The sequence below is a fragment of the Micropterus dolomieu genome, linkage group LG06, assembly GCF_021292245.1.
Source record: "Micropterus dolomieu isolate WLL.071019.BEF.003 ecotype Adirondacks linkage group LG06, ASM2129224v1, whole genome shotgun sequence".
Taxonomy (NCBI): Eukaryota; Metazoa; Chordata; class Actinopteri; order Centrarchiformes; family Centrarchidae; genus Micropterus; species Micropterus dolomieu.
The window spans coordinates 11,905,212-11,922,669 of NC_060155.1; the positions used below are offsets into that span (position 1 = coordinate 11,905,212).

General features: G+C 41.7%; 1 protein-coding gene across 4 annotated transcripts in view; it reads right to left on the reverse strand.

The window, feature by feature from the left end:
- Positions 1 to 8,021: 8,021 nt before the first annotated feature.
- Positions 8,022 to 17,458, reverse strand: part of mib1 (MIB E3 ubiquitin protein ligase 1) — a 54,240-nt gene continuing 44,803 nt past the window's right edge. Inside the window, exons 14-22 of one of the 4 annotated variants that reach the window (XM_046051660.1) lie at positions 16,928 to 17,014; positions 16,263 to 16,421; positions 14,360 to 14,541; positions 13,266 to 13,455; positions 13,099 to 13,177; positions 12,877 to 12,963; positions 11,254 to 11,322; positions 10,432 to 10,532; positions 8,022 to 10,310 (exon numbers count right to left, since the gene is read on the reverse strand). In XM_046051660.1, the coding sequence (XP_045907616.1) occupies positions 10,170 to 10,310; positions 10,432 to 10,532; positions 11,254 to 11,322; positions 12,877 to 12,963; positions 13,099 to 13,177; positions 13,266 to 13,455; positions 14,360 to 14,541; positions 16,263 to 16,421; positions 16,928 to 17,014 (1,095 nt within the window). In that variant the 3' untranslated portion in view covers positions 8,022 to 10,169. Of the gene's footprint in view, positions 10,311 to 10,431; positions 10,533 to 11,253; positions 11,326 to 12,810; positions 12,964 to 13,098; positions 13,178 to 13,265; positions 13,456 to 14,359; positions 14,542 to 16,262; positions 16,422 to 16,927; positions 17,015 to 17,458 lie in introns of all 4 variants that reach the window. The other 3 variants (XM_046051659.1, XM_046051658.1, XM_046051657.1) reach the window with 3 other exon arrangements.

Here is a 17,458-nt window from a genome sequence, read left to right on the forward strand (position 1 = left end):
GGAGAAAAGTTAGCCAACTATGTCAGCTTGTAAAAATTGATAACATCTTTACATTAAACAAATGATTATCGCTAGTCATTCAGGATAACTTTCGATTTGTTTACATATTAAAGTAATACTGATAGCCTTTGTCAGTTTCCTAGTGACAGTGTATCTCTGTTAAAGTGCACAGAGCAAAAAGTGAAACAAAGTAAAAACATTTGGCCTATGTAATAATTCATTCTGTGTACCTGAGGCAGAGCCAAGACGGTGACTCTTTTAAAGGATGAAAATATAACTAATAAATGTTGTTTTCTAGCTGTTTTATTGAATCTGTACAGTAAAAATGTCTACATTACCACAGCATTTTATAAATACTGAAAAAAATTGTTGGATCTAAATTTTGAAAGGAATTCTAGAAGACATTTTATTTCATTTTTCCTTTCACCTTTTCAGCTGTGCTGTGCATTTCAGCACAATCACAGTTGTCAAAAAAGACACATCAATGAGACACACTGTTACACGATCTTTGATTCTTTTCTTCATTAACATGAACTGTAGTATATTTTGATTCCATTCCACATCCACTGTCCTGCTGATGTATGTGTATTAATCTGCTGCTGAAAATGGTCCACAACAATTTCACGATTTACTCCTATTTGAGGAATATTTGCTCAGTGCCCAGCTATTATAGAAAATTAGTAAGCCTTTTGCAAAAATTTTACCAATACATTGTGACCTGTTTTTAGACTTCTGTAATCAGTAGGAATGAATGGGCTTTTGGTGCCTGGACTGGCTAGGGAGGTTGGAAAATACTAAACGTAGGACTAAAACATTGTAGGTTTTGATCTTTTCACAGGATTTGCTGATAGTAAGAAAATATCAGTACAATAATGTAGAGTATTTCTCAGTCACTTGTCAAATGATGAATTGACACACCAGCTTTGTAGCACAGAAGTAACATATTAATATGAGTTATAGTCATCCAATGTTTCTGATACATATTATACTTTTGAATATATAATCAGTACACTGTAACACATTCCATCTGACAAGTCAGGTAAACAGTCTGGGTGTTTGGCCTGGTGATTAGCGAAGTCTAAGTAAAAAGCATTAAAAAGGTTAAACTTGCACCACATTCAGAGGTTAAGTTTGTGCCAATATTGCATAATTAATAAAGCTAATGCAACATTTAGACTTCTATATTTTTGGAATCACCACTGTGAGGTTAAAACTGTGAGAGGCTGGGCTTTTGGGGTTTTGAAAACACTTCCTTGTTGGTGCACTTGGTACTGTGGGAAACTCCCACAAACAATTTGTTAACTCGTATGTTGTGAAAACGAAATCACAAACTTTGTAGTTTTATGCATTACTTGCATGAGTCTTAAACAACAGCTGTGTTCTTAAATGCCCCAATAGGGAAGAATTGTCAGAGGTTCCCCTGCTTGGGAACTGTATTATCATACAACAATACTGTATAACTTGAAGAAAAACTTATGGTAACAAGTAAGTTGTAAGTAGCAAGTTTATTTGCGTATATTGACTTATATACGAGTACGACACTTAATCATTCAACCTCTTCACTGTTCTCCAGATCTTTTTCTGTGACAAAAATCTAGGCCTTTGAGTTGGAGGCGAACAGGGTCTCCTCCCCCCGGTGACCCGAGCTCCCAGGGGTTGGTGTTAAGTAAACTTTGTCAGCCACACAACGATCTCCAGCAGAGAACTGTCTCCCTGCTCATCAGGAGACCTTCTCCATGACCCCCACCTCTCTGCCTTGGCATTCCTCTGCCACACCACCTCCCTGACCCACCTTGTCTTCATCTCTCCTGCCATCCCCCCCGTCAGCCCCGCCATCCGTCCGTCGCCTTGGGTCCTGCTCTCTGTCCTAGCAGCCCGTGCGGCCGGCTGGTGTCTCCTCCGTTGGAGACAGCCTATCAGGGGCCTCACGTCATCTGTCTCCAGGACCTGACTGACAGGTCGACCTCAGAGATTACCAGCTACTATCAGAGAAAAGGAGGGATGGGGGAGAAGTGTGTGTGTGTGTGTGGGGGGGGTTGTCTGTCCTCCCTAAGTGGATGCTCCTTTCTCTCACCATAACACTGGTTGGGAACTGGAACCTTCTTCAGGCCCCTGAAACTCTGATGTGGCATTTTATCTGTCTGGGAGCTGCACTGTTGATTCGCTGCAAGGTCTGCAGGGACAGAGTGCCAGACAGTGACAGATATCAACTATCTTGGTCAGCGTAGACTCAGAGAGGAGAGAAAACCTCAAGCTTGTTGGTCTTCGCTGTAAACATCTAGTGAGGTTCAGCTGTCCATCCAAGGGGTTTGTAATAACACCACGGAAAATTGCCCATCTGCTATCAAGGTCCAGATGCTGTATTCCCAGGATGCATGCTGAGACCTTCAACCCTAATATTAACAGGGTGTTTTTTGTGTGAAAATGCTTCCAGTGCAGGTTAAAAATATTCCATGAAAATCAATATTAGCCTCTTATTGATTCAGACACAAAGCAAAAAATAAAAAAATAAAAAAATATATATACACATAGACTATTTGTAAACGTAAAGATGTTTATTGTTACATGAACCACTCTTGGGTGTGTATGCTGCAGACGGTTAGCTTATCTTACTAATCTGTACAAAAAAACCATAGTGTAAAAACATTAAGTTGCGGTCTTAAAGTGTGTCTGTGCCAGGCTACTTCTTGGCCGCCATACACCCTCCAGTCTTTAGGCCTATGCTAAGCTAACTGGCCGCTGGCTGTAGCTTCATTATCACTGTACCGATAGGAGAGTGGTATCAATCTTCTTGTCTAACTCTCGGCAAGAAAGCGAATAAGTGTATGTCAGTGCTTTTCAGACATTAGCCAGGGCACCCTTAAAATTGTCAAAACGTGACTTTAAACTGTTGAACGTTGATAAAGTTATGCCTTTTGCTTTCTACAGGAGCCCTGGCACATATAATATAGGCTCACTCTCTCTACATTGACTCCATCAGAAGCTTCTGGTGACTTTTCTCTTTGCCAGGTGGTGTGAAGCTGGCTAACTCCCAAGCTCTCGTCATTGCTCTGTCTAGAACATGGAGCCCTGGGATATTTGTGTATCATGTATTGATTTGGAGGTACAACCCTTGGCTGTAAAACAAAGATAAAGAAGTTAGGCATTAACTTTATTTTTTTCCAGGGGTCACTCAGAGCCTGTTTCACATAGCCGGAACCCACCTGAAACCCTCCACCCCCACCACCAAAATGCCTGCTTGTGTGATGGACTCTGGAATATTGATTTTTCTCTCTGAACAAAAAAAGGCCTTTGCAGTCAGTATTTCCCTCCGAGCTCAGATAGGGCTGCTACATTCCTGTCTACTCCCTCCAAGGTTACTGCCTGCTTGGCGGAGGCGAGCACCTGTCAGATGTACGCTTGTTTTGTTACACAACGTGTCTTTGTAGCATTTGCTGTCTCCATAGAACCCCCTTTTTTCCAGTGATGGAAAGAAATTGTAAGAAACAAAAAGGATTGCTCAGGAGAATTCAGTAAACTCTGGCTTGGGGAGTTTTCTTGTCTTCACAACCATTACAAACGGGTTGAACTTTCTACTCGCATGTGGCTTAAATACTGATCCCAAAGTCAACCTTGTTTAGAAATTGTTACCTGGCACCACGCAGGAGGACAGTGTCATCAACACCACCTTGTTTGCTTAGTTGAGAGTTAAATGTGATGAAGCTTGCAGTTGTTGATTAAGCATGTCTACCCCATTGTTCTACATACTTGTAGAGGTGTGAAATGAATGGCACCTAAAGAGAGCTCTAGTTGCTATTGGTTAATTACTTGAACAATTTACTTGTTGCTCTGATGCAACAGGGAAATACTGGTAGTGATTAATGTTTTTTCAAAGAAATAAATCTTAATCTTAAAATAAAATAAAACTACTAATACAAGTTATGCTTTCTGTGTTAGTTAATCCATTTTTAGGTGTTTATGTATTTTTAGCCATTCTGCTTGACTTGAAATTGCTGCTCTTTCAGTGTTTGTAATCTACTGTAATAAAATTAATAGGTTACAGAATTTCTAACCCTGTCAGGAATCTTTTCTATCTCAGCATCAAAAGCACTTGACAGTTTACTGCCTAGGCAAAGGTTGCACCTCCACAGTTTTATAGAATTATTAAGTAAGCAATTATGATAACCCACTGTTTTCAAGATAATAGGATGATAAGGTTCTGCCCTTACGCTGCTCTTCCTGAGGAGAAAATCAATATCTTTTGCACTTAGGCCACTTTGTCCTCTTGACATGCCGAGTATTTATTTTACTTGTTGAGCATTAAAAGTTCCCTGATGATCCACACAAAATAATAATTATAATCTAAAAATACACCTCGCTTCACATTGTAATGGCCCTGCTTGGCTAGTGGCATTTTATCAAAGCTCATAAACCTTGAATGACTATATATTGATAAAGACTGTTTAAAGTGTCATTGGCACGATAACATTTGCACTGTAAATGTGGCTTGCAGGCTCTAGCCTCCAATCTTGCTGGGATGATAAGGACGGCACTGAGTGGGGCCACAACCAATAGGTCAAAAGCCAGAGAATATTTGGTTTGTGGATGTTGAAAGATAAGTTTTACTTTGTCAAATTAACATAAGTTAATCAAGTCAGGATCAAATCTGCAGGCCTCTAAAACCAGATGGCAAATTAATGTGATAACAAGTAAAACATTTGCAATTGATGCAAAAAGTCCTTAAGGACAGTCGACAGGGTAAGGAATGATGCACACGATATGTTTTTATAATCCAAAATGTAATTAGAAAAACACATCAACAATCATAAAGACACATATTAGTTACTACGTGCTCGTTTTACTTCGAAGGATTTTTTTTGTCTGTGGTAACCTTTTCCCTCTACATGCATAAACAACAATTACCCACCACTGAGAGACATGGACGAGTGGTTTGACACTTTGCCCTGATCAATATCAATAAAGCAATCAGCACGTCAGGGGCCTATATGTTTTGAGGAGGTAACTATAGGAGAGGATAACTGAGTTTATGGCTTTACTGTGGAGGTGGGGCTGCTGCTGTCAGGTGCACCAACCCACACATCCAAACACACAAACACATATATGGTTATATCCCCTTTGGGGACACTGAGTCACTTAAAGTAATTCCCTGAAGGTTTACCATAACTGGAACTGTGACTGACAGAGGCAAAACTTTGCCCTAACAGTAAATGATGATTAGCTTCTGCTGAATGAAGCAGCAGTCCTCTGTTTGAAAAATGTCCCCAATTAAAGTTTCAAAAATTGGTCCCAAAATGTGACACACAAAAATCCCCGGGCCCCATGTCAGGCCCTTCCCTTTTTCTATGCTCCTCAAAGAGTCTGTCCAGACAGCCAGATTGCACTTTGCTCAGCCCCAATCATAAACTGAGACAATAAATTCAACCAGACTTGAGAGAGAGAGAGAGAGGGGGTGAGGACCTTCAGACAGTCAGCGATCAATTCCTCCAACATGGAAGGAAAGCCCAAGTGGCCAGAACAGACAACAAGAACAAGACGTATTTCTTCCCTTTCTTTTATCTGTGTGGTCTGAATCCAGGGAAGGATTGCTTTCTGCAGCTACAGGTTTAACGAAAAAAAAACCCACGAGAATGTGAAGTCTGAAAATTTCAACTAATGTTGTGTAATAAGAAATGTGTTGCAGATGGCAATAATTCAAAGGTCTAAACTTAACTGTTGGCAGACCCAGAATTGATTTCCCACTGAGATCTCAGAAGCCAATAAAGTCAGGCCATCAAAAATACATTTAATGTTCATTGAGTAAACTGTTTTTTTGTTTTCATAGCTTGATGCTGAGATCCTGAATGATCATCACGTCTTGGTCTTTGCAGACAAGTTTAGTGAAATGCCCTCCATCCTGTTTCAACCAGGAACAGAGCATGGCTGGGATCGCGACACGTTAAGTTCAAGATGTGGTAGTAAATTTAAGCTTTGCTGCCAGCCAAGGTGAAGATTAACAACTGTGTTTCAAAGTGAGCCTATTGCTCTGAGACAAGTGATGAATAATGGTGTCTATAACCAGCTGTCACTCCACAACAGAATGCATGAGTAAATGTCCATATTGTACATTTTGTTGATTTGGCCTCTGCGGCACAACTAGAGGTGTATCTCTGACAGGAGAGGCTGACAGTATTTAGTCATTGGATGTACTGCCACCTTGTGATGTGCTCTGAAACCTGCATGTCCAAGCTCTGTTGTCAGAGCTTCACTTCATAGTAAATGTGGTGAGAATTTATTCATCTCTGTGAGGTCATATCTTCAGAACCAGAGCCAAGGGCAAAACCTACGGGGGATTCAGACCTTTCCTCCCCTGTGACATGCTGACTCCACCGGCGGTGGGATGTCACCCACCCTTCTCAGTGATCACAGCAGAGACCTGAAGCAGGCCCACAGTTATTTTCCTGATCGCGGTTGCTCGCTCTTCTCTCCAGGGGTTCAATTCATCTCTGTCTGCTGCTCAGTGAGGCCTGCATTGCCGGGCCACCATCATTCACACTCCTGCGGGGCAACCGGTGGATCAGCTGACCCTCCCCTGGTGTGGGAGTAACAACCCCTGCAGTACAGTCAGCACAAACCGCAGCCTTCAAGCAGCTGAAATTGGCAGGCGTGGCCAGGATCAGGCCGTGGCCAGGGGAGAGATAGCAACGTCTCCAGCACCCTGACAGTCAGTCAGCATGGCAGGACTGGTCTGCAGTCAGTCAGAATGATGAACAAGCAGCCTGGTCCTGACATTCACCCCTGAATGTCTCTATTCAGCTTGCAGACTATTTTAAAGGTCTAATTTTATGTTTGTTTGTTTTCCCCCCCCCCATGATTCAGACACACACTACATGGCCAAACGTATGCGGACATGCACCTACCACACTCATCTGATTGTTGAACACCCCCAAAACCCTGGCCATTACTTTGCTGCTAATGAGCTTCAACTACAGGCAATGTGCAAAGCATTATGTAGTTAAACAACTTCACAAAAACAGGGAAATTTTCTAACAGAAAAATATATGTAATTACCATCAATTAAATTATACCAACCATCCTAATAAACATTGGTACAATGTGGTAATCTACAAAACAAAACTCCACAAAAATAAATCCCATTTCACAATCATTGTAGGCTGTACCATTGCCATTTCCCTTAAGTGGAAAAAAGGGCCCCAAACATTGAAATACAGCTGCAGAAGAAAACATGTAAAAGCAACTGGGGTGTCCACATACTTATGGCCATATAGTGTATATATTGTGCATGCAAAAAATGGTGACAAAGCGGCAGCTGCCCTTCACTCACTGTCTAACACTGTCACAGGAAAATCATGAGGGCCCATTGTTTTAAGGACAGGTACTTGAGTGTAAAATGACAGACATGACACCAGACGACACCAGCTGCTTACGCCTCATGCCATGTCAGAGACCTGAGAGGGTATAAAGAGACGTCAGAGTCTCCACTACAGTCAGTGTGCATTGACGAAGTGAGAGGGTGACAGCATGATGAATGTGTTATGAGCGACTGTGTACTGCTGCTGCATGTGAGCCAAGCCCAAAGATGTCCAGGTTATGAATGGACTAGTCAATGAGCTAGAACATAAATGGCCTTTGGCCATAATTTCTTAGTGCTAGTGAGACGTCTTGTGAGATGTCACGCTGTCACACCGCTCACTGGAGAAGATGCATCACTCTATTTGTGCCTCTCTCATCTCTCCAGAGTGGTTTCCTTGCTCTTTTCTCTTCTCTCTCTGATTAGCATAGCTGACCTATCGCACACTAGTGCCGAGTCATTATTAGGTGTTAGCATTTTCAATTACTTCACACCTCCCATCTCTGCCACCCTGTCTCCTCTGTGAGGCAGACGCTGCACAGCAGGAGAAAAGCAACAAAATGCTAATTATCTGCTTATAAGCAAACTAGATCTGAGCTCAACTTGAAAAAGAAAACAAACAAAAAAAGCTAATGAACAATTCAGTAGAAGTTAGAAAAGCAAACTTCTAATGTCCCATGGTTCATTTAGAACTTTATTTCAGCTATATGGTTGTTTTAAAAGCACTTATTAGCAATACAGACTGAACGTTTCCATGATACATGTCGTACTGCATGTCAAACATTCATGCCAAAGAAAATACTACAGATACAGTTTGAACAGGACAATTACAGGTATTGAAAATAAAGTACAAAATAGGCTTTTTCATAACAACCATAACAAGACAACACTACCATAAAGCGTATTAGTGCTTCTAGCTTAAAGTGTTATCATGATCAGTGAAAGGAATAAAAACTGTACTCAAAAGTTGCTTTCAGTCCTAAAAGGAGGAAAGAAAAGCTTGTATGTGGTTGCAAATTCCCACATAGCAATGCACACTAACCACCTTGCTGAGTCTTCCATGGTCAAACTGCCTTTTAAAAGAGGTAAGGCAAGTTCTGTCTTAAAAAACATTAGCTTTCCTCCCAAATAAAACACTGGTGAAAAGATACTTCGACACATTTGACAACAAAATGTTTCTTTTTCTGTTTCATAAATGAAAAAGTTAGGCTTACAGAAACCTATTTGAGAGAAAGAATCTTCTACTGATGATTGCTAGAAAGCTATTGCCAACAAAAAGCAAACAAAAACATCACAAAAGTATTTCAACATTAATATCAAAGCAGAATGTTTGAGAGATTTTGAGGCTACATATTAGGAAGGCAGTGATACCTATAAATCCTATTTTTCTGGGCAGCAATACAAAATAATTTATTCTACATTTTCTTCTTTAGTGTTCTAATAGATTGTACTCTCTAGCTCAATAAATGTCAATTTGAGAAAAAGGAAATACACTTAAATAAAAAAGTAATACAAGATAAAGAGCACCTTATCCCCATACAAGTAGATTTTTGGAAGCAAATGGCACAGTCATCAATGGTAAATTAGCAATGCTTACTAAATTGGACATTTTTTTTGTCAGATAACACCACCAAGTCACAACAGTTTAACATCGAGTTGTGACAAGATACCCTTGTTACAGAAATGTTTGCATCGTGTGGGTTTGTGTGTACAACAAACAGGTTACAACGAGGGCTGATCACTGGACAGGAGCTGAATGAATTCTTGAATCCCTACACGGCGGCTCTGGGATTCACAGCCAAAAGGGTGTTGCGACACCGGCATTGGTGCAGCTCGGTAAACAAAGTACGGGTGTGGTGTGCTACCTGGCAGTTACTACAACTCGATCTGTGTTTTATTACTGAGCTGGAGTGGGCCTCCCAAGTCGGTGCAGAAAAGCTTTTACCCTGACTCTGCTTTTCTAGTGCAAAACTGCCAACATCTGGTCTTCAACTGCAAGGACAGACAGCATACAGAGTGTCACAACAGCCAAACTGAACACAAACATGAAGCTGAAACACTCACTGAACCTTTAAGTGGTGCAAACAGTAATGTCTCACAAATTTGCCATACTGTCATGAAAAATTAAGTACTTAAAAACCACATCTGGAGCTTTCGATACCAATACACGTGCATAAAGATTTACAAATACAATAAAACTTGACAGCAGCTGGCATTGGCTGCGACAGATGCATGAGAACTTTACATCAAAAGTTACCAGGCCGACCTCTGCATCGCCTCCTCTGCATTTGCTGTGATACGCAGAGCCGTTTCAAAGATGACATCCAGAAAATGAGATCTCCTGAAGTTCATATCCAAGACCATTAGTCTGAAGGAGCAACTGTAGACTCGGTCAGCGAAAAGACACATCGCATACCAAGTAAAAACAGAGAAAATGATGCAGAAAGGAGATTGAGAAGGGGGTGGTGGTGAGAGAAAAATGAGAAAAAGGCGACACCCGTAATGTGAGCATCTTTCTTGCTGCAGTTAGCACATATGATGACGGAACAGAACTGATAAAAGTCAATTCATGTTTTGTTCTTGTTTTCTAACAGGAATTCCACCTGAACACAATCAAACCATTAAGAGAGCATTTGTTGTGTCCAATAAGACATTTAAGAACGCCCTTGGCTGGCTGACTCGGGTGCTATGAGGATGGTCGAGCAGCAGCAGCAGTAGCTGGTGTGATTGTGGCTTTGCGGGCGTGGTCGGTGTGGGCTTTAAGAGAAGAGAGAGATAGAAAGTGTCTGTGTGTGTGTTTTGGGGGGTGTGGGGGGTGGGTCTAGTAGAGGAGGATGCGGCGCTCGATGGCCTTGCGGCAGATGGGGCACTCGCTCATTCGGTCCCCACACAGCTGGCAGGTGCCGTGGCCACACATGAAGATCATGTTCTTCAGCCGGTCCAGACACACCGGACACATGGTCTGCAGACAGATGTAACGAAGTGAATCACAGTTCATGCTTTGTTGTGATAAAGTCATTTCAACTTCAACCTATAATCAGAAGGAGTACCACACATGCTCACCTCTGTCCTACAGTTCTTACCTGTTCCTTGATGTCCTGGAGCTGTTGCTGTAGCTTCTGAACATCAGCGTTGACGTTGGTGTTGTCTTTGTCTCTCTGCAAAGCTGGGATGTTACCGCTGGCTGTTAGGACACAACAGCACAAGGACATGTTGAGGAAACAAAACAACACGGAATCGAGTTAACCGGCCGAGAGACTAAACAAATCAACAGTTTGCACCTCTGGCCACGTCAAACTTTACCTCCTCGTACTGATAAACTGTGTTGCCAATAAAACAGAAATGCAGCCATTCTGAAACGAGCTACATTATATTTAAAATGTGTTTTGTGAATAAGCTTGGATCCCAAACACATGCCCTCTAAATTTGATTCTGTTTTGCAGATCTAACTTGGGCTCTAGCCCTTTGTGTTGGCACTGCATACACTTATAAGTGACTTGAATTCAGAAATGCATACTTTGTAATTATTTGAAACACAAACTGGCACAGCGCAAATCATCACGCAATGCTACTGGCATTGTAGGAGGAGGATACTAGTGTAAAACTGCCTGAATATATTTTTTGAGCGCTCCACAAGAATGATCTGGACTGAGTTGGGGAATCCATTCCAGGCTGGCAAACATCTGCCTGAATCAGTGTGCACCAGCGTGATTCTTGGCATGTGCATCACATATATACAGTATCAGCATAAACTGTTTAGGGTGTGTGGCTATTCATGAAAGAGAGAGGGAGGTGGTTTAAGGGAGGGGGGAGATGGTGGGGCAGGGCAGCACTGTGGGGAGCTCTTTAAAAAAAAAAAAAAAAAAAGAGTCTGATAAGGGAGGGGATCATAGAGGTATACTTACACCAACTTAGTGCCAGATTGTTGGGCTGGAGAAGATCCTGCGATCCCCCTGCCATAGTGTTAGAGCTCCCTGCTGGGAATAACCAGTCACATTGTTATAGCAGGAGCTGTCCTCACCAGCTCAACAGTTGGCTTGAGGACCAAAACTACTCACTACAGCCTCTAAGGGAGGTTCAGAGAAAGAATTTGAAGAGAAAGCTAGCAAGTTGGAAACAGTGATCCGGGAAAGAGAGGGAAATAGAGTCTCTTCTTTATAGAGGTAACAGTTAAAATGCATAGCAGCAAGTGATTCTTTCTCTTTTTGCCATCAGCCAATGCTAAAGCATGAGTGCTCACTCGGTTAGAAGTACATTGTGAAAACCAAATACTAAACTACAAAAGTAGGGTGTCAGAATAATCAAAGTGACGGATGAATTTTGTGCATTAGACTTGCTTTCAGTCAGTGTTACTGGGATTAAGGGAAAGGAGATAAACAATCAATGCTGCCCCTTGCATGAGTGTATGTGTGACACGTGGAGAGGTGTAAAATTATTAATACAGGGGTAAACATGAAGTTAGTGAACTTACAACAGTTTCCCTTTTAACTCAACATAAATGTGGAAAAGGCGATAGAAATAACCACTCGTGAGATGCACCACTAAAAGAAGGATATGGGCAATAAAAACACTGTGTTCAACTTGGAGACAAGAAGATGGATTGTGAATGCGACGAAAAGTAAATATATGTACTCCATACGTTTTATCACTATTCAGTTACATCCACATGTGTGAAAAGTCTTATTTTTGGGTGGGTTTCTGTGCTTCTGTGTTTTGTGTCCTTATTTAGAAATTCCCTACGAGGGAGGTATTATAATTCAGTTCTTTTTCCCCATTCATGTGGGTATTAATATGCATATGTCATTATGACTACAGGATGTTTAGCATACGCTTACAAATAAGTTCATCCATTTTAAGCGAATGTGATTAGTCAAACCTTTAGAGGCCACAGAGACATGAATAAGGTAATCAGGTTGTCTGTATACTCTGACATTATTGTATTATTCAGTGTGGGTCAGCAAAACACAATCTAGAAATGGCTTCTGAGCTCCTGCACATAAAAAGATTATGATTTGAAAACACAAAATCCTCTCTCTTTGGAAGATCCATTTGGCAAATTTCGAAGACAAGGCAGCCAAGCATTTGTGAAGCCACTGTCCATTTCAGCCAACAGCTAAATAGAAGATAGTACAAATGAATCAAAATGGATGCAATGATTAAAACATGCCATATCTAGTAGTGGGAATAGGAGTTTAGAAAGTATGATTGACTGATTCAAATGACTTAATTAGTAAGATTTTTAACATGTCTACCATGATGAAAAAAAACAAAACAAACAATGCCATCCATGATAACAATGTATCAGTGATGCAAACAAAGAAATAAAATACATAAGCAAGGCATCAATAAAGCAAAACATAAAAAGGGCTAAAGCAGATATTTTGGAAAAGAACTAAAACAGAAGAAAAGAAAGGAGGAAAAAAGGGGGGAATTAAAAGGGAACGTGTGGAAGATTCACTCACTAAGGTCATCATCATCATCATCATCATCATCATCATCATCATCATCATCGGCATCATCCTCCATACCTTTCCCTCCACAGCAGAGAACGAAAGGGGTGCGGCGTTCCACCACAGCCCGACACTGTACGCACTTCTTCATGAGGCTGGCACAGTCTGGTGACAAAAAAACCCACATGTTGTTCAGACCTGGATGCAAAGTCAACTTTATATAGAATATGTTTCCACCCCTCCCTCCAAATCTGAGTAGCAGGTGTAAATGTTTATAATGTTGAAATATGTGTAACTTACTCTCACAAGCGCACATGTGACCACAGGGCTGGAACAACACAGCTGCCTTTTTGTCAGAGCAGACTACACACTCCTCAATCTGTGGAGGGACAACAAAAAAAGGGTTAAAAACATTTGTTTTGCATGTACTTCTGGGTAAAAATAGATAGTAGTAATGCTTCTGATACCTTGGTTCTTGACTGGACCTGATCCTTGCAGATGAGACACTTCTTGACACGAGGCGAGCAGAGTGAGCAGGTGGCGATGTGTCCACAGGGCCCGAACAGAGTGTCTCTCTTCATGTCTGAACACACCATACACTCCTCCAGCGACTCAATGTTGCTGTTCAGGGACGGGCTGCGGGTGCCGACCTGGCCACTGGAACATTGAGAGTAAAAACCAGTGTGTGAGAGCAGAGGAGATTACAAGCAAAGACAGGCTGACAGAGAACAAAGAAAATTTGGGGAGGCTGAGAGAGACTAAAAAAAGGAACAGGAGGAGGAAAAGGCAAGAAAAGGAAACAAAGCCCTACATGAAACATTTTTAGCAATGAAAGGAAATCAATGAGGTCGTCTGATGATTTTCCTGAGATGGTGTTCTCTTCCTTTTTACGCTTTTAGGTGTTGTTACAGTCACTGTGCATCCATAAACATAATTAAACACATCATTCCTGTAAGTTCATCCTTTTCATCTCTACGTGTAACAAGGGTTTCCTGCCAGTTTAAAGACTTTTCGGAAGCATTGTAATGTCAGTTTGATGGACGGTTAAGTGCTATTTGCCCACATAAATGTAAATAAAATAGAACATTTGATGATATGACCAGACATCCACAAAAAAAAGTGATGATATGACCAGACATCCACAAAAAAAAGTGATGCATAAAAATGCCAATTTGTGGTTTTAGAGGGGTTTAAATGCCAGACTCAAGAGACACCAGGAAGCCACCGCTCCCAGTGAAAAATCAGTCCAGCAGACCATCCAAAAAAACAAAAACGAACATTTTCTTCACCTCCGTTTTTGTACAGACTAAACAAACAAGACATAATGTGTTAATTATTGAGCTTTAAGAGGTGCTGGTAGGCAGATTTTTTTTTTTAACCTTTGGACAGTGCAGACATTACATTTAATTAATTTGGCAGATGAGAGAATACACTAGCTTCCCCCTTCACGCTAAGTAACCTATCTGTCTCCTGGCTCCAGGCTTTATACTTAACAGACAGACATGAGCGTGGTATTGATCTTCCCATCTAACTCTAGCCAAAATGTCAAACTATTCTTTACCTGCTCTTCTCTTTGTGGCATTTGGCCAGAGCTTTGCAGAGGCTGGGGTCCGGACACAGGTCCAGAGGGGACTGGCCCTTCTTGTTACGAATGGTCAGGTCCGCTCCGTTAGCTGCAAGGAAGCAGGCAATGGATGCTGCACTCTTCTTTTCTGCCCCCTGAGTGCCCAAGCCCATGATTAACTACAGGGAGCCAGACAGAAACACAAAAACACATAAAACATCAAGCATTTGACTTTTGACACAAAAGATTGTTTTCAATTTGAATCCAGTGGGAAACAGTGTCCCGTCTCTACCTTACATGCTGGCACTCAAACCATGAATGTACAGAATAAAGAGTGGGAAGTGTAAGGAGTCCTGAGTTTAATATCATTCAGTTGGTTTAAATTCAGATGAATTATGTCGAAGTGGTATCAGATCACCACTAATTACGCAATCAAAGACTTGCCTTAAGGAACTGTCAGGCAGTGTAACCCCCTCACCCAAAATCTCATTAACTGTCCCGTCTCTCTCTTCCTCCTCCAGCTCATCACCTCACCAAAGTCTACCGCAACTCAAAGTCTTTCTCTCTAGCAATTTGGGCCTTCCATGTCTGATTGTCTTCAACCAGTAGCTTTTACATCTCTGCTGATGAAGCCACCGGGCTGGCTAATTCAATTCTCGTCTTGGGAGGGGGGTGGTGGGGGTTCAACTGCACATATCTCAATTAGGCCTGCTGTCTACCTGTTCTGCTCCTCAGCTGGGGAACCAGTGAGGACAGGAAGGGGGATAGAAAAAAAAAGAAGTGGGAGGAAGACAAAAGGTCTGCAGCTGCAGCAACGCCTTGTAGCCTTAAACTCATCCCAGTAGGGATTAGTGATGTGGTGTTAACATGAAGGGGGTTCAGGTCTGACATGCCCTTCTACAGAGGGACAAACTCATTCAGGCTGGTAAAGAGGCTTAAGTGGGCAGGTTGACTGCTCCGTGATAGTGTCAGGCTGCTGTCTGTATGATGGACCAGTGCAGACTGGCTGTCCTGTGATTCAGATGACGGGGGACTAAGGAGCACGAAGCTTCCTGTCTGAATTGTGATCTGTCATCATTTTTCACACATCGGGCAGTGGTTCAGATACAGGTGTGTATACTGGTCCTACAGAATGCTGCCAGCAAAATCCTAAGTATAACCGCCCAAAATCAGAAATGCTAAATGCCGTGATTTCATGATCATAAAGAGGATTTCTCTAACTTTGGTATCTTTCACAGCCCAAATACACAGAGCTGAATTAGAGACTACAATAAGTCTTGTTTGCCTGATGTTAGTCAGAAAGGGTCAATGTGAGTTAGCCAACCTCAATTACAACACCTCTTAACAAAGATCTTATACTGTTAAGCTTTGGTATGACAAGATAACCATGGGTTTGTATTACTATATAGTTACACCAGAGTTATTAGAGGAATTACTAGAATCACGGTAATGACTTCTTGCCATGAATGCTGCTCTTCAGTCTCAGATACATAACAAAATTGCCGGTGTAAATGTTGCGGCAAGTTGCAACAGGTGTATTATTATGTCTCTCACACAGAGCTGTGTTAAAGTGAACTATCCCTAGGTGTGCACATGTCAGCCCTGCACTACATTGGTGCCTTGTCTGGGATGTTTCTCAGTGTTCTGCCCAATTTATACAGAGTTAGACTCAAGAGTCTCTTGATCGGAAAAAAAATGGTATAAAATATGGATGGCATGTTTTTTTAAAACTTTAAACTGAGCATTTTATGAGAGAGCCATGAATGGCACAAAAAGTTGTTGCATTTTTATGTCAACACCTAAATATGGTGATGCTTTATGATATCTCAAGAAACCTTGACCCAAGTAAATTACTGTAATCTAGGAGGAACGGTGAGGTTAATAATAGATGTATATGTACTGTGTTCTTGGAGGGTTCCCATGGCTCCACTTTGCTGACGTCCTGCATGTCTTGGAGCTGTCGCAACTGGGACAGTGTGTGGTGACGCAGTGCCTCGTGAAGTGGCGTGTCCCCGTCCTTGTCCTGCACATCAAGCTTGGCCTCTGCCCGCACCAGCAACTGTCAGGAAAAACACATAAATAAACAGTCACACAAACAGGCAGTCAAACAGAAACCCTAGAGACAACCACAAAACAATTTTGATTTTATGCTACAATGCAAATGCCACAGCGCTGATTTATAAGGCTGCTGCGTAACTGCATCAGTGTTGTATTCCCCAGTTATGGAGTGCATTTTTTCTTGAGTCCACAAGATGGCAACACAGCAATCTCAATCTAACACTACGCCAAATGACTAACCAAGACACTGCCTCAAAGAGCATTTTTCCCTTACACAGCATCAATCTGAAGCAGGACCTCATTCAACTGCAGGACATCCACCAGTATAAATTCAATGTGGGGATGCACCGGTGTTCTTTTACTCCCTTTTATGTATAGTCCACCATGAGGGACTAAGAGAGAGATAACTAAAAACAGGTTCTTCAGTTTGTGGTGGAAGTAAAAGGGGAAAAGAGAAGTAAAAATGATAAAAGGCATAAGAAAAATTATTTACAAAAACCCACTAACCCGGACTATCTGGGTGTGTTGACGCTCCACTGCCAGATGTAATGCCGTCTGCTGGTTGACGTTCTGGATGTCTAAGCTGGCACTGCCCTGGGAAGCGGGAACAGGTGAGGAGCAAACACACAAAATAAACATATGGGCATTTGTGCATACATTAACAACCCACCATAATCAATCACACACACATGCGCACGTAGATGTGACAGAAAAGTGATAAATGTAGACAAAAAGAAACAGGAAAGAAAAGTGTAAAATAAGTAAATTATTTGTTCAGCACGTGAAAGATTTTAACAACCATTCTGGCTTTATGTGCCATGACAGAACCTTCCTTCCTTCAACCCCACAGACCGACTGAGTAGTATCACCTAGGGGGTTGGAAAAAAACACATCCTACAATAACGCCGCATGTGATTGTCATTTCCAATTGCGAACACCTCAGCTGAGGAGATGTGGAGGGAAGATAAGCATTGTGATCAGGCAGTGTGTGAAATCCCCAAGTAATACGACTGACTGACTGGCTGGCAGAGAATCTGC